The following is a 24,765-nucleotide window of genomic DNA, read 5'->3' on the forward strand; positions in this document are numbered from 1 at the left end:
CACATTTCTTTAATTTGAAAAATCAAGACAGAGGGAAGTTACAGCTGTTCTCCTTCCATGTAATGTTAATACACAGAATTATCAAAGTACACCAGAAGTGTACTAAAGAGGGGAAGCAGAAACTTCTGTAGTGTCCTTAGTATGTTGTTAAGTTCCTTAACCATATTTATTTAGTTTCTCCTTGATGTGAATTGTCCTCATGGAGAATCATGCTTAGTGAACCATGTAACTTGGGGTGTTTGCTACTTTTCCTGTTTAGTAGAATATGCTGATGAGACAGTGAGTGTCTTGTCAGATAACATGATGTAATCCTTCCAAGTATCTTAAACTTCTGAAGTATGTACCTACTGTGGTATTCTGGTGTACTGTGTCAAAATCCAAGAGCTGAACTGGAATAACTGAATGTACTCTGTTTAATCCATGCAGTATGTTGAAGAATACTTTTCTTGGTGTATTCTTAATGTCCAGATAGTCAGATTCAGGTACCTTCAATCATGTTAATTGTGGAAATTGCTGTATTGCTTAACTCCTGTTAAGAGTTTTGACTTAATTATTTCTGGCTTTTTTGCTTTGTTTCTGTAAATATTCCTAGTATAAATTAATTAATAAGTCTCTTACTCTCTTATAGTGGTGACTTTATAGATTGAAACCTGTTGTGTACCTGTTTGAGGGAGTGAGGAGGCTCAGCTTCCATTGCTGTAATGACTGGAGTGGTATTAGTAGTAAATTGTATGACCAAGCATGTTGATCCTAGCATTAGGGAGGGAAAGAAACAAAAATCTTGAACACTGGTTCTTACTTTTGATTGGCTTTTCAACAGAATCGGATTCTCTGGATAGATGAGAAAAACTTAACAGCTTGTGTAGAAGCTGGCATTGTTGGACAAGATCTGGAGAAACAGGTATTTTCATCTGGTTAACTGGCTAGTATTTTTTCATATTTTTCTTAGGTGTTCCTCATGTCTTTTCCAAAGCATTGAATTCTAGCTTAATCCCTGTGTGTTTCATGCAGCTGGTGTGATAAGAATTACATGCATTGGCTCTGAACCAACCTTCCCTAGTATATGACCAGTAAACATATAAAGCCACAAGTTCCTCTAATATGAGAGAGAACCATGAGCTAGATGAATCACCATTGACAGTACACAGAAGTGACTTTCAGTCTTTCAGTTAGAACCACTTTGTACAACAGAACATAGTTCATGATCCACATTATGTGGTATACTTAAATAGAGCTGTCCAACATGATTGTTATCAGTTGGTCGGTGCAGATTGATTATCTCAAATGCATTAATGCAGTTATCACTTAATGTGAGACTACTTGGTCTTTGAAGCTGTCGGACAGCAAGAATTAGTGTTGTAATTCTGGGGGCATCCAGTCAACCTCAGGTGCTGTGCAGATGGCAAAGCCAAGTTAATACAGAAAAATGAGAAACCAGTGATTACTTAATGTACAGGAATGCGTGATCTGCATCACAAATAGTTGACAGTGTTGCATACAGGAAGCCCAACCAGATGGCTGTGTATTAAAACACATCTCTCCTTGAGAGAATTAAGTACAGGCAATTTACTCGCATTTTCTGCAGACCCGCTGCATAGAAATTAGGATAGAAAGAACAAGAGATTAAGTGTCTTATTTATTGGCAGCATTTGTGCAAAGTTGGCACTTACTTAGTCATAACTTTTTCCATATGTATTTGAATTCGCACCTTCTTTGAATGATAGAGGTCCTTTAAAATATGGGGCAGGAGTATATGTGGCAGGGTGATATGTGGCACGGCGTGTGCACAGCAGAATTAGAATCAATTTGCATTTTATGTACCTATCAAAGATAAAACTTGTGCTTGAATAAATTGGTGTGTGATTGGGATACTTACTTTTAAAAAAAAAGGAAAACAAACCAAACAAATACAGAGTATTGACTTTGGAGTACTAAGCCTATACAGGCTCTGTAGGATGTGTTTTTTCCTTTCTTTAGCTTGCTGAAAGTGGCTTCTGTACAGGCCATGAACCAGACTCCATGGAGTTCAGCTCACTAGGAGGATGGGTAGCAACACGAGCATCAGGCATGAAAAAAAACATCTATGGAAACATTGAAGATCTGGTAAATAGTTTTAATACTTTTTCTAGTTATTCTGTTCAGAGATTTAACTTTTATGATGAGATAATTCTCTCACAGTAAGAGAAAGGAAGAGTAAATTGTGGTTCTTTGTGTGATACAGTTTTGGCATCAAATCTTGACTGAAATGCTTGTTTGCTTGCTTTTGGTATTAATGGTAATAATCCTTGTCCCTGACCTAAAAGTAATTTTCATTTGGGTACTCACAGGCTAGCCTAAGGAATCGTTATCCTGTCCTGACTCTGGTGCTGTTTTCTACCAGTTTGTGCTCTCTGTTAATCCAGTGTAACAATCCTGTCAAGCTTTTGGGGTGATTCCAGAATTCCCGTGTTTTCTCCTACCTGTTGTGTGTACCTGAAGGTGTCTAGTTGGACTATCTAACTCTGACAGCAAGCTAGCTGTTTCCACCTTTCTGGATCCCCCTAGGCTAGTAGTTTTTTTCAAATCAGTAGGCTGATCTAATTGACCATGTAGATGCACAATGGTGAAATCTAATGCCACCACACGGTCTGTAGGAACCCAGAGGAAGGAAGCAATACACTGGGAATGGCCGTATTCTACTCTTGAATTTGTTTTAAGCATTAAAATGGTTCATCTTTATATTAGGTAATTTTTTTGGTTTTAAGCACACTTTTTGATTTTAAAGTCCACCTTTTCTGTTATAATAAATATATTGAAGATATTGAAGCTAAATCATCACTGTTCAGACTTTGCCTCCGTTTTTGCTCCAAACTTCCAGCTTTCTCTGGTAGTTTGTACAATAACCCTTCCACATGTGAATTTTTTCCTCCTTTCCTGCAGTACACTCTAGGTAATGTATCCCTGTCACCTCAGGCCTTTTCATCAGCTCATAGTTCAGACCTGTTTGTTCTGTGCAGAGATGTGACACTTCACAGTCAGTGACTGAGCTTGGCAGGAATTACACAGTTTTTATTCAGTAGACCTGGCTGAACTAAAACTAGTAGCACTTACAGAGTGTCATTGTTCCCCTGCTGCCTGAAGTGTTACCAAATGGTATAGTTTGGCTTGTACTGGGAGTTGTGAAGCAAAGGGCTTTTCTATTATGGAAGCATAACTTCAGGCTAAAACAGCTTCCGAAATTTTCATTAGGAGGAAATAGGATTGAAAATTGATTCAGAACAGTTCATGAGTTTCAAAATGGCACAGTGAGAATGTTTCAGGGAAGTGTTTACCTTCCGAGGAAACCTTTATATCTTGAAACAGTGTGTTATATAAGCTGCCTAAAATCCACTTACTGCAGAATCAATGGTTCATAAATTGCATATAATGAAAATTACTTAGCTACCTGTGCTTGAAAGTTTTAAAGCCATTAGTTGAAATTCAGTAGTTTTGCTTCATTTAAAGGCATCACTAAAAAAAAAAAAAGCTGAAACCCCACCCTTCCTTGGTATAAAATAATTGAATAGAGGATTAAAAAGCCCCCACATCTGGGCTCTATTGCATGTGCCTGAAAAAAGCTGGAAGCAAAAATATTGAAAAATATTTTTTAAAAAACAACTTTCTCACCCTACATATGTTTTAGTCTTATGACAGATTTTATATTGATAATCTGTTTCACAAAGCTTACTTCTGTCTTTCCTCCTAATGGTAATATTTCTGTAGCAATCAGTGGCTGAATTATATTAGCCTGAACAAGCAGCAGTTCTAAAGCAAAACTTAAGCAAAGTTTAAACCCTCACTTTTTTTTCTCTGAAGTACTATACATATTCTGCATTAAAATCCTGGTATTTTTGAAGTTCTGTCTACACTGAGAAACAAAACAGTTTTAACTGGTGTTGCCTGCATGTAGCCAACAGCTGATATGATTTGCCAAAGAACTGGAAATGATCTGTTGTGTGGGGAACCATGCTGTGTTATAAATAATTGTTGGTAACAATCCTTGGGTTACCCAAAAGTTCTTGGGATTGCCTACAGAATGCCTAAAATCTGCAAGGCTGAACTGTATCAAGCTTAATATGTTTTGTAGAAAAGAAATATAAAAATCTGTGCTTAATGCTAGTATTTCTAATCATTGCATATTGTTTAAACAGGTGATTCATATAAAAATGGTAACTCCTAGAGGAATAGTAGAAAAAAACTGTCAAGTACCTCGCATGTCAACAGGACCTGATATCCATCACTTCATTATGGGATCTGAAGGTATAAATACAGTATCTTCACTTACTGCATCTTAATTCAGCTTCTGTAGTGGCTTGATTGTTTGAGCATCTTTAATGCTGTGACTTCCAGTGTGTCGATGGGTGGCATTGTGCAGACAGAATTTCTTGTGTTAGGATAATACATTGAGACCTTAATTAGGACTGTGAAGTTCAGCAGCTTTTAACAGTGGTTTAAACAGACCTGTGGAGTTAGCCTACAAGTCTAGTAACAAACATCATGATTTAGAGGATTTTTTGTAAGAATTCACCATGTAGATAGTCAGGAATAAATCCCCTACTACTGCAAACTGAATTTTTGGGATTTCAGATTTATGTTAACATATTATAGCATCCTGATAAGCAGTTGTTAAGTTGGGTAACTTGCAAGAAGTTCATCCTGCAAAATTTTGCTCAGTTTTTCTTTTCTCCTGAAGGAACTCTTGGAGTGGTTACTGAAGTTACGATAAAGATTCGTCCAGTCCCTGAATACCAGAAGTATGGCTCTGTGGTCTTCCCCAACTTTGAACGAGGGGTGGCCTGCTTAAGGGAAGTGGCAAAGCAGGTAAAGAAAAGCTGGATGTTGACTTCCCTCAAGGACATGGATTCTAGCAGTAGGGGTGTGTTGATGCTTTAGTATTTCTGGCATTTGATAACCAAGAATCTGAGATAGGAATCTTGTAAGCATGTATGAAAACACAGTATATGGTACATGAGGCTTTTGGAAATTATGCAGTTGAGGATTGAGCATTTTATGAGTTTGCTTGGTATTCTGAGCCAAAATGTGGACAGGCCTTGTAATGGCTTGTTTTAGTGGGAATCATTTGCATATTGCAGCACAAAGAATTTGGCTTTGCATCTCCTTCAACTGAGAACTTTACCCTCAGATTAATTAAGACTGTGTAAAAGGGACCAATATTTAAAGGAATTAAGTTGCAGCATACAGGTAAAAGGCAGTGAAATTTACGGCTCTGAAGTGGCAATGGAACAAAAGGAATGCAATGAAAGGATATGGCTTGTGTTTAGAAATCACTTCCTGGAGCACAGTGACATGTTCAGGTGAGGGGGATATTTCGAGGTGTAGTTGTGCTTACACTGTAGTATTTAAATAGAGAATAGTGTAGTCAGGTGGTTTCAGGTAGCAAAACTCATACACGGTACCCAAATTCCAAAAGTTTTTTCTCCAGACTATGCTTCCAAACAGATCTTACACTGGCGAGCCTCTTTCTCCACTGACTAACTTTTCTTTGCTCTGTGCAAAACGTATCAAGTTGTATATATGGTAGAATGTACCCTGAATTGGGGAAGTAATTTCAGAAATGTTTTAATTAATGCCAAACTAAACACAGCTTTACATTTTTTCCAGTGATTGGTCTAAATTAATGGCTTAATGTTCCAAGCCAGATGTTCAAACTGGTATGTGAATGACATGCATATGCTAGTCAGCAGCACTTGCCAGTTTTTCTGTCATGCTTCTACTGCTAGTGCTTGTCCTTCCTGTTAAAGGTACCTAAGCAGACTTCGGGAATGCTTAACATTTGAAGTCAATTAGGGAACTAGTGTCTTTTCCCTGTCTTAGTTAGAAGAGGGGGGAAAAAAAAGGCACGATTTGCCACTTAATATTGCTCCATTTCTAAGCTTCTGTTGCTGCTGCTGCTGTTTCACTGCTTATTTGAGCCTGAACTACTTATTCTTCTCTTCTGTTGCCCCTTGCATCAATCTCAGTAAATATTACAGTGATTGCTATCTGAAAAGCTGTTTCTTTTATGTAGCAGTCCACTTTAATGTAAGAATAATCAACCTGCAGGTTGTGGGTGGGTTGGTCTCATTTAAAACTGCTCTTATAGCCTTCTTCTGTCAACCTGCTTGGTGGGCTTAGTTCTTCATGTTCCTTCTTCCTATTGTGTGACCAAAGATATATTAATGATATTAGGAAGGGCGAACTTGTGAAATTAAGTGAAAGATAAGTATTTCCATATCCATGTGATTACATGATGGCTAGCTTAAAATTCAGACTTTGTCACATTCCTCTGGTCATACATTTCAGTATGATTGGACATGACCATCAGAGATTATACAATATAGGCATATGCATGAAGCTTACCTAATTGAAGGCAGCTGTTCTTACTGTTGTTGATCTCTGCACAGTGCAGAATCTAGATTAGACCCAGGTATGGATTTTAATTGCAGTCTGATGGCAGAGCATTAGTGTACTAGGTCTAGCCAGGATGGATTTAACTTTCTTCATAGCAGTGTGGTGTTAGCTCTTGTATTTGTGACCAATACAGTGTTACCACTCCAGTGTTTTAGCTATAGCTGAACAGTGCGTACACAGTATCAAGGCTTTCTCTGTTTCTTACTCTTCCCGCCAGCAAGTATATTGGGAGCAGACAGGAGGCTGGAAGGGAAAACAGTTGAGACAAACAACCCAAATTGACCAAAAGCAGATACCATAAAAGTCATGATCATAAGTAGAACTGAAGGGGGGAGTTTCCCAGGGGTTGCCATTGCTTGAAGACTGGCTAAATATAGGTCAGCTGGTGGTAATTGATTGCTTTTTGCATTATAATTTTGTGGGGTTTTTTCCCATTTTGCTTACCCAGCTGTCTTTGTCTCAACCTACATATTTTCCCACTTTTGCTCTTCTGATTTTTCTCCCCCATCCCACTGAGGAGAGGGGTGAGCAGCTGTGTAGCACTTAGCTGCATGCCAGGGTTAACCCTCAACAATTAGACTTTTCCAGTGGATTTGTATTTTATGTGTATCTCCAATTACACAGCAACATAAGCTTAATACACTAAACGAATATCCTTAGTTCATATGCCAATTTAGAAAACCACTCAGAACTTGAAGGTCAAAGTTTTTTGCTGTTACTATATTGGCTTGAGGTTAAACTGAAAATTCTCAATGCGTTATATCCAGCCATACCTAAGAGGTGTTGCTATTCAAGTGAAAACAAGCTTATAGTCACCCCTTTTCAATTATGATGATGGCCATAGGTCTCTGGTATCAAAGTGTGCTTTCTTGTATGCTATTTTAAAGTGAAATTTTTATTGTAATGAATTTTAAAACCAACAATCATTTTATTCTTCCTCCCTCTTATTCCCCTACCTTTGCCTCCAAGAGATGTGCTCCTGCATCAATTCGCCTTGTCGACAACGCACAGTTTCAGTTTGGTAAGTATGTAGATCATCTTGGAGGAGTGTCTGTTTCCAAGGGGTTTTTAGTAGCTTAAGTCTGTTTTGAGTCATAATTCTTTTACTCAAAACTAGATAAAGAAGGCAATAAATCCAAAGTTCAAACTCCAGATAGTGGCATAATGTGTAGTTTCAGAAAACAGAAACCTGTCTTTGTCTCTGGGGAAACAGTATCAACTAGTTGAGTCAGTAAAGAGCCATGATCTGCATGTAAATACTTGAGATGGGTTTTTTTGCTAAATTTTCTTTCTTCACATAGTCTCCTGGTGAGTTGGAAATTCTGGAGTCACTTCCTCTATTTTGCTGTAAAGGAGCAGAGATTATAGTTTTGAAGTGCAGTAGCTGAAACATTTTCTTCCTAAGGGTATTAATGAGAAGTTGGATTTGAAAAAAAAATTAGAATGCCAGCACCTTGCTTTGAAAGTAAGTGGGTTGATGCCTTTAAATTTCATGAAAGCATCACAATTGGTACACAGATTCCTTAGAAGTAATAGGTTTTTTGTAAATATTCTGATGTGGCAATGTTTGACTGGGTGGGAGAGAAGCAATGACATGCTTGTCCAAAGTGAGCTGTCTGTTTTCAAAAGAAGCTCTGATGTAGTAAATGCTGTAATTGTGTGCAAATACAACTAAGCTGTGGGCTTTAAGTCAATGACGCTACTAGAAGATTACTCAAGACAAAGATTTTGTGAAATTTCCTGTGGTTCAAACACCTAAATAGGACAATATCAGACATGTAGAAAAATCATTTTTTAGCATTTCTTAGGAAAACTTGTTATTTTAACTCTAGTAAATTTGACAAAAGATGTGTTCTGGCTCAAGATGCTCTCGTGGCGACCTTAAATTCCACTACCGGAAAGCTAATAGCTTGCAGAACTTGAAGATCTTGCTGAGACCATGCTGTTTTGATTGTACCCAGAAGATGAAAATGTGAAGTGTGAATGATCTTGAAAACTCCCATTTTAATACCACTTCAACAAATCAGAATTTCCGAAACTTCTTTTAGACAGAAGCCTCAGTAATGAATCTCAGCTTCAAATGGCATTAATATGATGATGTTGAGAAAGCTGAATTTCGTTTTTCAAACCAAGGAAATGGGGATTTGTTAGACCCAAGAGCCCAGCAAGCCTTGCTGCTTGCTTTGCTCACTCTTTTGTGTTACACTATTTCACTCAGACATTTCCAACAGAAGGCGGATGCATTTTTTTTTTTTTCATTGGGAAGCACAGTTTGACCAATTATAGGCTTTAAACATAGTTTCAGGTGTGTCACTATAGATTTTTCTTGTAGTCACAATTAATTTTTTAGATTGTGATTTAACAAATTCATGTCCTTTTATTATCTGGTGCTTTTTTGTGTGCTTAGTTAAGTGTGCTTGGAGGTATATTCCTTGGTTTGTATCAGCAGAGAGAGTTCCTCTTTACTGAAGAGGAAAGTGGAGTAATCAGTTGCTGAAGTTCAAGTGTTATTCAGGAGGAAATACTTCGTGAAGTATTTTAGAAGGAAGTATCATGTAAATGATGCATAACTTTTTATGAATTGGGCTCACAGCATGTAGGCCAGATGCCAGGCTGCTAGAGTGAAGCAGTAATGGGAATTCAGAAGTTGTTTGTGACTGAAAACAATGGAACAAACAGTAAAAGACTTTCATCTCAATTAAATCCAGTCCTGAGGCATAGATGTTAATTTAACAGGCTCCAAGACACCATTTATATATCCTGGTAATTTTAGTTCCCCGTTTGTCATTAAGGAAGCAATTACTAGCTTTATGTAGAAAACTTCACACAAGTGACATAACTGTTAAGGAAAAAGTTGCTTAACTTCTAACTTGAACCATTTTTGGCTGTTTGTTTCAGTGGTTTTGGCATAACTTTAAAAAAAGGTCACTGATTTTTGCTGAGTTTTGCAGTGTAAAAACTAATTAAGTACTCTTTTAAAAATTTTCCATGTGCCATAGGCTTGTGAAATCTAATCTAGGACAGCCTTAATTAAAGTGTCAAATATTTGTGCACAGTTGAACATATGTCTTCAAAAAAGTAATGAAACCTTTTCCTAAATCATTTTCTAAATGATTAAGACAATTCTCTTTGATTTTGATAATCAAAGTGCTCCAAGCAATTTAGCAATTTTGACTACCAAGCCATTTTTTATTTACCCATTGAAGTAGGAATCTTAAGAGCACTGTTTGCCTTAACGCACCTTTTTCTGCTTTTTGCCAAAGGTCATGCTCTTAAACCACAAGTTGCTTCCATTTTTACATCATTTTTGGATGGACTGAAAAAATTCTACATCACAAAGGTAATTTGGGGGTTTAATACTGTTTCAAACTTTGCATGCTGTTCATAAAATTCAAGATTTTTTGCCTAACTGCTTCTAATGCAGCTGAGTTTGTTGTAACTGATACTGCAATGTGAGATATATTAACTTGACGTTCTAAAGGTGGTTTAATTCAAACTGAGATTATCTGTTCGAGGAGTTATTACATGAGAGCTGTTGTCACTGGTCATACCTGTACCTGAGATTAGTGTGCCTTTGTTTGGCAGAAAATCGGTGACAGCGAGAGACTGGAACCAATTTATCCAGCTTGTAGACCAGTGATCATCAGTTAATACTGATGAAGTGGGGCTAACACTATAGTTTATTTTTCACTTCACAGGTTTTGTCAAGGCATGATCTACCATGTTATTACAATGAAACTAGAATTTTGTGAGAATCTCAAGATATTTGTCTTGATTTGCCCATATCAACTGGCTTTTTGTCTTTCTGGAATTCATCCCTTTTTAACCTAGAATTTGGTGCTAAAATACCACTTAGGCTTTTGTATTAAATAATTTGTCCTAATGTTGAGTTTTCCTCCAAATTAGCTAACTAGACAGTTCCTACAAATATGGGTATTCAAATGTAGAAAATTGCATTATCATGGATAAGAGGAGGTAAACATTCCATTCATATAACATGAACAGATGTTCATATGAAGCAATATGATAATACCAAGTGTCTTCAAAGAGTGGGCTCTACTTTTGAAATACAGTGGCTGGTGTTGATTCTGCAGCTTTTTCTTGGAGTACTGAAGTGGGAAATAACATGTGTCTTGGGACTTCTGTTGTTAGGGAATACCTATTAGGTTTTGAGATGGCCCAGAAATTTTGCCTTCCACCCTGACCTACTGTAGTGCAGGAATGTCTTAAGTAGTAAAGGTTTTGGCAGCAAGATTGTTGTCAGGTTGAAGCAATCCTAAGCCGGCAGTATCTACTGCTTCTGCAGTCAGCAACAAACATCACTGCTTCTTGGGATATTGTATCACAAAGGGATGTTGTATGCCAATTACAATTCTTTCAGCTCAGTAGGAGAAAAAAAACTGTGGAGCAACAAGAGAAATGCTATGTAATACTGATGCATAGATCCCAGGCTGGTGACCAATCCTTGGCTCTTATGTTATGTTAATGATCCTGAGACTGCTATTGCAGGTGTTATTGGGACCAATATACTGAAATCCATCTTATACCTTATTTCATCTGTGAATTTGGGAATGTTCACTGATAGAAGAATGCTAGGTATTGCTAGGAACTGTAGTTCCTCCAGTGCCTCTTAAAGGCAACTATAAGGTGTTAACTGAGCATTACAGCCAAAAGATGGCAGAATAGATGAAAGGATTCATACAAAATGAAATACAAGTGGTTCTAGGACAAGAAGGGACTGTAAATAGCATCTTAAACTCCAAGGACAGAAATAAAGGTCTATTATCATTGTAGTAAAAGTATTTCTTTCTGTTTATTAGCTATGCTGTTTTTGTAGGACTATGGGTAAGACTGATCCTTTGCCTGGTGAGGTATATGCAGCTTTGCAGCAGTTTTCATGATGTTTTATTGGGGTACTGGGATTTTCTGTGGCACATGGCTGATACAACTATTTTTAGAGCTGTGACATTTATGGTGGTCATAGTCATCTTCCTGCTTTAATACATGAATAGTTGATAGAATATAAATGTCTCTATTGTTCAAAGCTGTTTTTTCTACAGCATAGGTAGACAACTGTCTATCCTGCTTTAACAGGAGGAAAAAGGTGACAGATAATTTCTGTTATTTCAGTTGACTTGTGTCCTTAAATGTTTTGGGAGTAAATTTTTGAAAGATTTTTTTTTTTTTTTCCCAATCTTTCCTCTTTGTTGCAGCAACACTTACTGGCCAGGGTACATGCCATGTATTTGAAATTAAAAACCTGTTGCTTGTATTCTACCACATAGACTATGAATAATGCAAAGTTTGTCTCTCTTTGCAGTTTAAAGGATTTGATCCCAACATACTGTGTGTAGCTACCTTGCTCTTTGAGGGTGACAGAGAGAAGGTTCTTCAACATGAAAAGCAAGTCTATGATATTGCCACCAAGTTTGGGTATGCTTTTCAAAGAACTTTTTCGGTGTGAAGCTGGGAATTAACTATCCAGGAAGAAATAAGTCTACTGTATTTTTGTAGTAATTACTGTATGGATATGTTCTCAGTTTACTAGTTTGAAGTGGCAGCGATCAATTAGCTGTTGAATGTTTTCTTTGATAAATAAGGCCTGCAGTAACTCTTAGGGTAACTTTACTGAAAAACTTCAGCGCTCTGTGTATTGCAATACAATATTTTACTAAATATAGAATTGATGTTATTAAAATGGAAACTAGCCCTTTTAATTGCTTAGTGGCATGGAAGTGGCTTGTTTTGCAATACTAGACTCTACATTTTGACTACAGAAGGGGGAGGCAAAATCATAAGGGTAATATTAAATTTTTGCAGAATTGATGTGAGCATATGAATACAAGAAGCTTGTTTGGTTAAAGGAGTGCAGTGACTTTCTGTCCCATAGGCTATGTCCTTACAAAGGAACAGAAAACACTCACTGAAGTGGCAGGCTGAGTAGTGATCAGGTAGTTTCTTTCCTTCTGCTTTGATTAAGCATGATTGATGAAAACCATCATCAAAAGTGTGATTTGTCAAGAATGTACTTTTTATTTTTAAGAAAGTTTTTGCTAATATTGGTCTCATCTATACAAATGTACCTATAAGTATTGTTTTATCCATTTCAAGGCTATCCTTTCTGAAGTTTGTGTTTTCATTGTACTTCCTTTCTATCACTTCAACCATGAATCCTTTTGTATTTTGGTGTTTCAAGATGATGGTGTATTGATAAGGGACACTTGTCTGTATTAGATCCGTTAGAAGATGGCGCTGTCCGTGCTGCTTAGTTAAGGCTATTAGTTAAGTGTTTAATGGTTTAACCTGGTTTAAAATGCTAAACCATTTAATGCTTTTATAGTCTAATGTGTCTATCCTTCTTCAGGATGTTCTATCCTTCTGGATGTCTGATTTCCCACACACACACCTTTCTGGGATTTATGGGAGCTTCTAGAAAGACTGATTAAGATACATAGCACTTTCTTATTCTTAGAAACCAATAGTTAAAAACAAAGGCTTTCATAATGATCCTTGATAGACTAGTGAAAGCAAGGCTTCCCTTTTCTTTCGTGCTATGGTTTTTGTGTTTGGTTTTTTTTTTTAATTCATTCACATCTCTTACGCTTTTGGGATCTTAAGTCAGGAGTATTGCTCTCATGACCTGGGAGCGTACAAGTGCACAAATTCAACATGCTTAGAAATGTAGTTACATGTTCCTGTAAATTAATATCCTGGATATACTATGTCAGCTTGTGTTTCTCTGCTCTTTTGTGAGTTTTGAAGACTGTTATTTTAAGATCACATCAAATGTTTTGTTATGTTCATCTTTCTTCTGGTTATTGAATGAAAAGACAAATGCAAACAGTTAAAAGTCTGGTCTGAAGTAAGTTTTTTTTTTTTTTTAGTGAAGAGACCGTACTATTTTCAACTATTGTAACACATCTTAGGCAGCTAAACTAGCACAAATGTTTAATAATCAAAGTTATTTTACAAATATTTTTGTAAATTGGTGACTACTTTGCTGGAAATTTAATTAACTTCTTGTAAATTACAGTGGCTTGGCAGCAGGAGAAGATAATGGACAGAGAGGATACATGCTGACATTTGTCATCGCGTACCTTCGGGTAGGTCAGCTTTTGTTTGTCTGCTGAAACTTCTGTTAATTAATATAACAAAATATAGAGATGTCTTTTTGAAGATGCTTTCTTTGAAATCAAAGTGCAGGTTGCCTTGGATGATATCTCAGACTTCTCCTAGAGATTGTATCTCTTCCATTTCTGCCTAGTGATTATTCATGGAACTTCATCTGCAAAATACCATAAAGACATTAATTTATATTCTTGTTAAAGAAATAGTTTCTCATAAAGGATAGAGAAAATTAGATTGAAGATCCACAGGTTGAATGGAATCAGTCTTGGAGAGTACTTGAAATACTCATATGCTCACTTGGCTTTTTACTCTTAGGAGATCTGCTTATGACTGTGGTTTGAATCAGAATTCCAACATAATGGACCTTTTGTCTAAACTGCTGCAGCTGTTCTTATGAATTTTAGTCTTACTATTTGAGATTTTTTTATTTTTCAGAATAATATGCATATCCCAAGTGTTTGATTTTATTTGTCTTTTATAGTCAGGGACAAATCACTGAATTTCCCTCTATTGCAGCAGGCTGTATGTAAAATGGGAAGATATTCATCTTTATTCTACCTAGATAGTAACTACATTCTAAATAAATATTTCTACTAGGTGTTATGATGGTTAGCACAGTGAAGCTCTTGGCTTGATACTATAGTTATACAAGTATTTCATTAGTGTAGACATACTGACAGTCTGACAAGTTGTCTCACTGTAGCCTTGACATCAAATATTTGTTGTCTTTGTCTTTAAAGAGCTTCCCTATTTCCATAATAATAAACTTATGTCTCTGGGACAGATGGATGGTTTTGCTGAAACTTTGTTTTTCTCATAGAAACTAAAAAGTTGTTCAATTGTTAGCTGTGTAGCATACACTGAATGTTGATGCTGAATGTTACTGATAATTTCCTCACTCTATTTATTAGGACTTGGGCCTGGATTACTATGTAATAGGAGAATCATTTGAGACATCTGTTCCTTGGGATAGGTAAACTGTGATTACTCTTTAGAATTTCTTAAAACTTGATTTCATTCAAATTATTCCTAACTCATGTTTGCTCATGGGGATACTTAGTTTAGGCCTTGTGTCTATTTAATGCTCCCTGATATACCTCAAGTCTTGCACCTCTGTGTCCTTGCTAAAGTTGCTAGCAAATTACCTATCAGGATTTTGTAAATGCAATGTGTCAAGCATTCAGTAATATTTCTACATAGGTTAGCTTATCGTAACAAATTTAGAACTTGAAATTGCACATTGAATTTGCCAATTGAAATTGCAATTGGTGACAATAACTGCAATGGGTGATGAGCAGCCATGTGTGTGGGATCAGCTGCATATTTCAAAGACAGAAGTCTGTAGTGAAGATAATAAAAAACTTTTAAGTGTATTTAAATAAGTTTTTTCTTTCTCCAGTAATGTAGGGAAATGAAAACTGAAAAGGTAACTTTTGCCCAAGATTAAGATCTTTTTCCTAAACTTATTTTATGTGTTAGCTGTGGTTGAGAAACATTTGACTGCAACAGAGTTTAATATACAAACTCAGTTTGGATGCTTCTGTCCATTTGGTAAGCCGGAAGTCTCTTAAGCAGGATCTAAGGTGATTTGAATCAAAGCTTTACAGCATTCAGTGCAAAGTCTGATGACTTAAACTGGCAAGCTTGTATCCTTGCTGTTGAATTTAGTGGCAGTGATAAATTCCAGACGCTGTTTGAAAATTGGCAGAGTTATATGAAGTGAGTGGAAGAAGTTTGAGGGCAATTTTAAAGCAAAAGTGCTCTTCATTTTAGTTTAGCTTTATAGATTTTGAAGCATGCTAACTGCTTAGTCACCAATTTGTTTTGCGTCTCCCTCGTTTCAGAAGAGAACTAATTTTTATCTAAAACGTAAGAAAATATTTAAAATTATCCTCACCAAAAGAAATGCTTTGAAAACCTTTCTCTACTTTGACTCATAAGAATCATGTAACTTTCCATAAACTGATTAACTTGTTCCTTACAGATAGCAGATATTTGAATAAAATATTTAGCTGACTTGCTTATTCATTAAATAGTTTAAGTTTCTCTTGTATTCTGTTAATCTTTAAAGTAGTTTTAAATCTATGTAAAATGTCTTAATCTGAATTGTACAGTATAGCACTACAGACCTTTGTGGGAGAGCATATTACTGAAGAAATGGTTATTTGAAAAACAGGGATTTCTTTTAGTTGCATCTTTGGTTGCACCTGGATCTGTCCTAGAAGATTTAAAAGAAAAAAAACAGAACAAGTATGGCTTATGACAAGGTTTAATAGCTCATTGCCATATTAGAATTATAACATTTCAAGCTGGCAGACTAGTGTACAGCTGAAGAAGAATCTCCAGGTTTGGCCTTGCAGCATTAAAAGGCTTCTGAGTTCTCAAGTTTTCTACTGTATTTGTCTACTACTTTGCCAAAAATTTGAGGCTATTTTGCTAAGAAATGTAGTAAAAACATACAGAATTAGGTAACCTCCTTTTTTCTGAACACTTTTACCACCTCTTCATTATGAAAAAGAGCTTTTAAGTACTCTGTTTCAAAGTAAAGTTGCTCTTCAGAAGTGCAGAAAAAGCAGTAGCAGTGGTCTTCATGAGGACTATTCTTAGAACAGAGCTAGTTCACTCTGACTTTAGAAGGTAGTCTTATGTTGTATTAGATTATGATTTTTAAAAGATTGCTGAGGTTCTTTTTTCTAGAAGTTGTATAAAATCACGTATTAAAATTTTATGTTTTAATGTGTTTCCTGTTACAGGGTTTTGGACCTTTGTAGAAATGTAAAGGAAAGGATAGTAAGAGAATGCAAGGAAAAGGGTGTTCAGTTTGCTCCTCTTTCCACCTGTAGGTAAGCCAACAATCTCAACAATATTTCTTGAATCTTTGATTAGTAAGAGAACTAAGGAAGAGGTCATTAAACTTGCTAGCTAGCAGGTAAAGTAGATCTAGTAATGATACTACAAATATTAGTAATTTTGACCTTCCTCTTGAAACTGCAAGTGGATTACATGTAAGAGTGGGGAATTCAAGTGATTTGTAGCACTTGATTAAACTTTTGCTTATATGTACAAAAGTCAAGTGTAATGACTTAAGAGCGTCAACTTTCAGTCTTAGCATTGAGTTGCTCATGAATTATGACCAAAAAGGGTAAAAATGTTAAAAAAAAAAAAAGATGCTACCCTTTTGAATAAGATAAGTAACCTGATGAATTGTGTAATGTCACATAGTGGTTGGCTTAATATCGTGAAGTTTTGTTTGTAATACAGTTTTCTTCAACAGGGTGACACAGACTTATGATGCAGGTGCATGTGTCTACTTCTACTTTGCCTTTAACTACAGAGGAATTAGTGATCCTATTCATGTCTATGAACAAATTGAGGTAATGTATAAAAGAACAGTAGTTACAGGAGAGAAGCTGATGTCCTGTGATATATGCTGAACCAATTGGCCAAGCTAACGGAATTTTGCAGGAGAGAGCTCAAAAACCTGTTCATAAAGCCTTGATCATTAGCAGCTAGGAAAAGAGGTATAGTACATCAAGTAGAGAAAAGACTACCAAGTGACTATTTTAGGCATCAGTAGATGAATACTTCTGACTGAAGTATAGGAAAGCTTGATCTGGAGTTCCTTGCATGACAGAAACTTTAAACCTTAAAACCCAAATCCATGGGAACCTAGTCTTCCTTAGTTCCAGTATTTACAAAGCTACTTCTTTTTCTTAATACTCAGTCTGTAAAATGAGTGGTAAAACTTAGCACGATCATACTTTATTAATAGTGCTGCATGTAGAGCATAATGAAATGGGAGTGTCTGATGCTATTTTTGTTAGGCCCAGATAAGTGCTGGTCTAAGTCTGGTGCATTAGACCAGTTGTAAGCTGCTTGAACATTTCCAAAGAGCTCTGGAATAACTCTGCTTGACACTTCAGCTGATGAAACGATATACTTACCTATTGGGGGAAACTAGTATCCTTGTTAGCTTGAAGATGTAAATTCTTAGAAGGACTATGGCCAAACTGCTTTTTGTCCTATTTTCTGTTTTGAATGCTCAAACTTCAGCACCAGAAAATTGCTAATAGGACTGTGGAGAAATAGTAAATATTTATAACTATGGAGAAATAGTCAATATTTATAACTATGGAGAAATAGTCAATATTTATAACTAGGATATAATTCTTCTCATGCTTATTCTTTAGAAATTTCTCTTGAATTTGGCAAGCAAAGTTTTATCTACAAGTTCTGAGGCTCCTATGCTGTTGCGTGTAGGTCACTGAAAAATGTAATACTTGAGTGCTTATTTAATGAAACTTTACTAATACCTGGATACTACTTTTTATTGGAATTAGTTAGCAGTGTGATTACCTGGATGCATGTCTTCCATTATAGTAACTAAATTTACCTAACAAAATGAGTTTGTTGACCAAGTATATGTGTTCTATGGCAGACTGAAAAAATCTCTAACTGCATATGTGCAGTTATATATGTTATTCCTAAAAAAGTACACTTATTTGAAAAAAACATGTAGTGCTTGTGCTTAGAAAGGCTTTAGAAAGCTTACAGCTTCTGATCTCTCTAACCATTCACAATCAGAGGTGGATGGCAAAGAAGATTCTAGAACTCTAAAGTGTTTGTATAATTCTTACAATAAAAAACTAAATTTTGTTTTCTGCCGTAAACTACACCCATGAAAGGGTTGTCAGTTTTAAAGTACCTTACTGCCTCAACTAGAATCTTGGAGATCTGGGTTTAAACACTGATCTGAATAAGGATCTTGAATCATTCTGGTGTGTTTTCAGGCTTCTTTGCTGAAAGTTAATTGTCTTTCAAATGAGCATCCCAGCCACTGGACTACTTTAGTTTTAGCAAAGAATATTCTATTTGGGAGTAATATATTTGTTGTAAGTGATGCAACTTGAGATATTGTGGCTTTGATGACGTGTATTTAGAAAATTCTTACTTACATTTATCTGCAGACTTGATGTTTGCCTGTATTGTGTGCCCTAATTACTTCTGAGACTTTCCATACACCTGTGCGTATGACTGCAATAGCAAGCATTTCAGAAAAGCAAAAAAATTTTGTGCATTTTCTGTTGAATAAATACCATATCTTTCAAATTTAGAGGGCTGCTAGAGAAGAAATACTTGCCAATGGAGGAAGTCTTTCACATCACCATGGAGGTAATATTCTCAGTCTAATATTAGTTTCCTTTATATTGCTAAATATTCATGACTACGTAAAATAGTTTATAGTAGAACTTTGAAAAATATTTCACAAGCATTAAGTGAAATCACTGGGGAAGGGTCAAGGGGGAAGGACATCTCTCAGGATTCTTTCTAGAAACTTCTCACTCCTTTGCTGGTTTGATCAGTTTGTCTTAAGCAACTTCTGTTTATCTTTGTGCAGATATATATTCAGTTATAAAGACTTCAAGTGGGAGTTCCACAGTTTTAAGACAGTTTAGAGTCCCTTGTGGCTCAGTGAATACTGTTAGCCCAAATTCCAGAGCACTTAGGCAAAGTATCTGCATAAAAGAGCTAGTGACTTTAAACTGGGCTATGTTGCAATCTAACATTGTTGCCTAATTGATGTTATGTAAGTGTTGATATTACTGGCTTGTTGTCTGATAAGTTCTAGTTATTCAGTTTCTTCTCGTGGAGTTTGGGGATTACTTGTCCTGTGTTGCTAACATCTTCACAAGGTATTTTGTGCTTCAATATTAAGAATCAAAGTCATGTATAAGTGATACTTCATGTGCTTGATGCTTTACATATGCTTTTCCCACAAACTTTGATAGCCTAATTTGACCATATGTGTCCTTTGTAATGCTATAACCTTGGATGTCAGGAAGACTTGTTGTGAAGTCAGTTTGATTTGTGCCCCTAGCTTCTTGAAACTGGTTAACTTGCTGCGTTTCTTCTCTCTGTTCTCTTGGGGTATTGCCTGGCCACAGATATAAGAGCAAAGAGGAAGTGTATGGTTTAAAACTAGACAAAACCTTTGTAATTCTCAAAGCTCTCTGTGGGGAAAAGTATGAAGGACAGAAGCTGTGCTTTAAAACATGTTGCTGACTTCCTAGACTTGAAACTTTTAGGTGTGGCTGTTTTCAGGCATCTTGCTTTGTGATGGAAACACACAAAGGAGTCTGACTTAGCAGTATCAGGATGTGTAGGTGATAACATGAGTGGAAACAGTTTCAGTATTTTTTGTTTGATATGCTCTTATTGTCCTCTGATTAAATCTTTAATATGGTGGTGTAGGGGACCTGTCAGTTCTTGCACGTGTGATGTGGAATTACCCACTTGATGTGCTATTGTGCTCTCCCTGCTGTGGCAGCTGTATTTTACTGTGACTAGCATTTCATCCACTAACTCACATGCAGCTGGAGCTTGTCAAACATTTGGATGTATTTGCACTCAATGTATAAAACCTTGCTTACAGCATCTGTTGAACGAGAAAAAAAAATACTATGTAGCATTTTCAAATTCTTGCACACTTGAACTTTGTAACTTCACAGCTATGGAAAACTGGATTTCTGTTCAACTTTTTATGCTCCTGTTGTATGCATGACTGCCTCTGATACTGATAAGTATTTTCTGCCTTGAATGTTTTTGTCTGGCAGTTCATTGTGTACAATATTCAAGATTAAGTTTTTCCAATGCTTAGTAGATGTGGTGCTGAGAATTAGCCTCATAGTATCAGTTTTATTTACTGACCTTGTCACTCTTAGCACTAAGACTGGTCTATTGTGTGGGGTATAAGAAAATACTGGTGCAATTCCTTTTGGTATTTATCTTGTAATTGTGATTAATAACAGTTGTTTTCACTATCTGGAAACGGACAGGCTGGTTTGTCTGCCTACAATCATACTGTGATAAATGGAGCTATTTTAACTCTGGGTTTGTGTATCGAAGAAAACAGATGTAGTCTGGGACTTGAGGCTATGGGAAATACAAAGCCTGCTTACGTCAATCTTCATATACTCCTTTAGTGAAGAAGTGGCCATATATGACAGTCTGGGTGGTGTAAAGCTCTTACATTACTTTACCTCTGGGGAAGGACGAGCTACAGGTAGACATGTTGCTACAATCCACAGCTGAGTACTGAAATCATGATACTCTTAACTTTACAAAGAGTAGCTTCAGCAGCACTTAACTTTGGAAATATCTTCCTTCCTCCCCATTTTGTTTTTCACCTTGCCTTGCCTATGTCTACACTTAGAAAGGGATAGTGGACATTTTCAAGCACAGCTTTGATCCTTCTGCCTTTCTGGACACTGCGCATCTTCAGATTTGAGTCATGTAAGTAAGGGTTGCTAGAGAGCCACGGTTAGTGTTTAGAAACTTAGCATTTAAAAAGCACCACTAGGAATGATAATTTCTTGTAGATACGAGTTTAACTATAGATAAATAATTACTCCAATCATTTATGGCAAGCCCTAAAAACACCCATATGATGTCACACCTTTCATTCTTGAATTCTTGTTTCATTAAACATGCCTAGTTTTGTATGTGTGAAATAACATGTGCTGAGTAGGTATGACTGGTATATAAACACAACTATAACCCCTTTGGGGTACAGCACCAGAAGGGAGACGGTTGCATTTGGACCCAATCCCTTTCGTATTACCAAGCTAAGGACCCGTGTAAAACTAAAGAACAGGGTAAAAATTAATGATACATTGATTCCCTTTCAGGGACTGTGTTAATTAAAAGTGGTTACTTAAGGAAACAATTATCAGACTGTGGGGTGGAGGAAAATAGCCCCATTTAGCCACTTAACATAATAGAACTAATTTTCTCCTCCTTTCTAGACAGATTGACTAGAGTAAAGGTTAACCATGTAGCCCATGCTGCATAGGTTTAGCTATAGTATCAATGGCAGTTTATACAGGGGGGAAAAAAAAAAGGAAAAAAACCCCACAACACTAAAAAAACCCCAATGAAATCCAAACAGACCCAAAAAACTCTGAAAAGAAAACAAAGGGAAAACCAAACAACCCTACACCTTATTTGCATTCAGGTGCATGTTTGACACTGCAGTTCTTTGGCATCAGTAAGAAGCTGTGGCTTAAGTTATACGCTGCAGTAACTAACCCACACAAACTACAAAATCTGAAATTATAAAATTCCTTTTTGGGGGGAGTTGAACACATTCTTTTCTAAACAGGAGAAGTATTTCTACCCTTAGGTTAGGCACTGCAGACTGATCATGCTAGAGCTTGCTAGCATTAGAATTAGTTGAAACTGTGACATTTGTTAGACATGGAGTAACTTTATGTGAAATAATATAATAATACAGTTGTATTTTCCTCCTTGGTCTGTTGAAAGTCTTAATAGAATAGTCATCTTCAGTGCCTTTTAAAAAAAAAAAAAACAAAAAAGCAAAGGACTTCCTGACTCATCAACACAGAAATTGAAAGTATTTAAACTAAGATACCAAGCAAAAATGTGCAAGATGATGTGGTGATGGTGTTACTGATGTAGTAGACTTGACGTACACTGGTCCAATATAATCCAGTGCTACCATGCATTAGATTAGTGCACTGACCTTTCTCAGTACTGCAGAGTTCTCCCTGGAAGAGTAATAACGTGTTAATTTCTAAGAGCAGAGAGCTGTTTCCTGTAGAGACTACTAGCTTCAGGAAGAGCATGCAACAGCTGGAGAGCCCCATCCTTCTTAGGACCTGTCACTGCTGCTCCTTTTGCAAAGCTATTGTTATGCAGTAACTGCCTCATCAAGTTGAAAGGGCTGGAGCAGAGGAAATCTAGAGCCAAGTGCAATGCCACTAGAGCCTATTTCCACTGGGACCACACAATGCTATAAATTTATACTCTGCATAGGTGTAGACTTATTCCTGGACTCAGTCAGCTACATGAAAACTTTCCTTACAAGACTGTTCATGTGTGCCCTAGTACTTCATATTCCAAAAATGAGAAAAACAATTGCTGCCTGCTCTTTGCTACCTCCATTTTTAGCAGCCAGACTTTTGTAGCCATCCAGATGCATTTTTGAAAATGATCAAGTGAAAAGGGCAATGGAAGTTTGAACAACTTTGCCAGTGAAACCAGCTAAGGGCTGGACCAGCATGTATCAGAGCTGGGAAAAAGTCACTTAGCCAGTTCACGTGTTTCTCTTTCATACATGGACTAGAATGATAGGTAAAACTTAAAAATAAAATTGTTGTTGGACTGTCTAGAGTTGCTACTGAACAAGCTTCTTGGCTTTCTGATCCAAAGTACCTTGTGTGAAGTAGGCTCTCTGCCATGCCAGGGTGTTTGTACTGTATGTAATAGACTGCAGTTCAGATTGGAGATTTCTGGCTTCCTGGCAGTGAATGTTTTAAGGCATTATTCAACTGCTCAGCACACCTCAGGAACAGGCCACTTGCCACTTGTAAAACTTGAAAACTAATTCTGTTGTACTTCATATTGGATAATTAGAATCACAGAATCACAGGATGGGTCAGATTGGGAGGGACCACAGTGGTCCACTCTCCCTGCTCAAGCAGGGTCATCCCAGAGCACATTGCACAGGATTGCATCGCGGGACTTCTTGAATATTTTCAGTGAGGGAGACTGTGCAACCTCTCTGGTCAGTCTGTTCCACTGCATGGTCACCCACACAGTAAAGAAGTTCTTCTTCATGTTCAGGTGGAGCTTCCTGGGCATCAGTATCTGCCCATTCCCTCTTGCCCTATTGCTTGGCACCACTGAGAAGAGCCTGGCTCCATCCTCTTGACACCCTCCCTTCAGGTGCAAGATTAAGTCTCTCCAGAGGAGAAGATATAAGAAGGGAGGGCTGTGTTTGTTTCCAGCTGGGGCAACAAGGATTGTGTGCATAATGGTGTGTGTAGCTGAGTTGGCAAGTAGTAACTTTCTAAGCTACTAGAAATTGATTGTACAATGTTATGCTGATTTGAGAACCTATTAATAATTTTATGATGTAGCATATAGAATCAAGTGATTTGGATCTCATGTTTTAATTGAGAAAAGCATATTTTGCTGAAAGCCTATAAGTGGTAGATGCTTGTATCAGTTCTTGTTCTGTGCACTGTCTCGTGTCAGTTCTAGATAAATGGCATCATATAGGGCTAAAACTAAAAATCTACTTTCTCTAGGCTAGAAGTGGGAAGTTGGCTTTCTCTAGTCTGTGATAAGATAAGGTTTAACTGAGACCTTATTGTTAGGGAAGTTAAGGCTTCCTGGGCTCAAAGCTGTTCTTTGGCCAGTCTTAGAGTGGAGGTAAGCAACTTGGTCACTTGGAATTACTTTTATGTTCACAGTAACATCTTTTACTAGTATGGCATTTTCTTCCTCCTTTTCCCTTCTCATCCTTGAAGCTAATTGGATTGTCCTGTGGAGGAGGAGGAACAGAATATTTATAGTGCAGAACGAACCTGAAATTAAACAATATATAAATGACTTTTTTAGGGGCTGCTCTCATCTGCGTAGAGCCTTTCATTCTCTTGGTCTACTTTCCGTTTTATCTGATGGACCAGCTTAGAGTTCTGAGAGGTTGCTTCAATGCTTTTTAACTCTAATATGAAAACTTGAGTAGTTGAAAAATCCACGTATATCTTATTGACATGAACAGTAGGAGCAGAGGATCAACTTTTCTGTTATAAAGGGTTAAAATCTTTGCGTTGAGCATGTTTGTGAAGGACTGCTGGTAACTGTAGTACAGCTTTTTTTCTTTCCAGTTCACTAATCAGATGTATGTTAGATTTATTATCTCAAAAGTATAAACCATAGAAAATTTGACAAGATAGATGTGTAAATTATCACTTTGACAGAACTAATGATGCACTCCAAGCACCTTCTGTTTTCCAGCACTCGGGTAGCAACTTCATTAAATATGCAACGACTGTTTGGTGCTGCTCAGACAGTAGTTCAGTTCCTTGTGGAATTACATTATTACTGGAGGTGTAAAAGAGGCAGACATGCTAGCTGTTGGGCATCCTGCTGTGATTCTAATGTGCTCCATCTTGTTGGAGCAGTTGTTTGCAGTCTTTTCAGGACAATTACATCCATAACCACAGAACACATTCACTGAAACTATATTACAGATAACAGTTGAGAATAGTAATGACTGTTCTTCAGCTGCTTGTGTAAGAGCCAGTGTGAGTGACTTAAGGTGATGGTCAAGCCACATCTATGATTTGGGTATTTTTGTAGAAGTATTAAAGTTTTCCGAGGAAAAATTCAACCACATCA

General features: G+C 36.9%; 1 protein-coding gene across 2 annotated transcripts in view; it reads left to right on the forward strand.

The window, feature by feature from the left end:
• AGPS (alkylglycerone phosphate synthase) overlaps positions 1 to 24,765 on the forward strand; it is a 54,912-nt gene that overhangs the window by 25,569 nt on the left and 4,578 nt on the right. For both annotated transcript variants that reach the window (XM_039387968.1, XM_027733625.2), the window contains exons 8-19: positions 821 to 901; positions 1,978 to 2,103; positions 4,170 to 4,278; positions 4,712 to 4,839; positions 7,399 to 7,450; positions 9,693 to 9,769; positions 11,750 to 11,862; positions 13,463 to 13,532; positions 14,469 to 14,530; positions 16,311 to 16,400; positions 16,832 to 16,931; positions 18,672 to 18,729. In XM_039387968.1, the coding sequence (XP_039243902.1) occupies positions 821 to 901; positions 1,978 to 2,103; positions 4,170 to 4,278; positions 4,712 to 4,839; positions 7,399 to 7,450; positions 9,693 to 9,769; positions 11,750 to 11,862; positions 13,463 to 13,532; positions 14,469 to 14,530; positions 16,311 to 16,400; positions 16,832 to 16,931; positions 18,672 to 18,729 (1,066 nt within the window). The remainder of the gene's footprint in view (positions 1 to 820; positions 902 to 1,977; positions 2,104 to 4,169; positions 4,279 to 4,711; positions 4,840 to 7,398; positions 7,451 to 9,692; positions 9,770 to 11,749; positions 11,863 to 13,462; positions 13,533 to 14,468; positions 14,531 to 16,310; positions 16,401 to 16,831; positions 16,932 to 18,671; positions 18,730 to 24,765) is intronic.

This window comes from Pipra filicauda, unplaced genomic scaffold (genome assembly GCF_003945595.2).
Source record: "Pipra filicauda isolate LSUMZ 115617 unplaced genomic scaffold, ASM394559v2 scaffold5_size6683894_pilon, whole genome shotgun sequence".
Lineage (NCBI taxonomy): Eukaryota > Metazoa > Chordata > Aves > Passeriformes > Pipridae > Pipra > Pipra filicauda.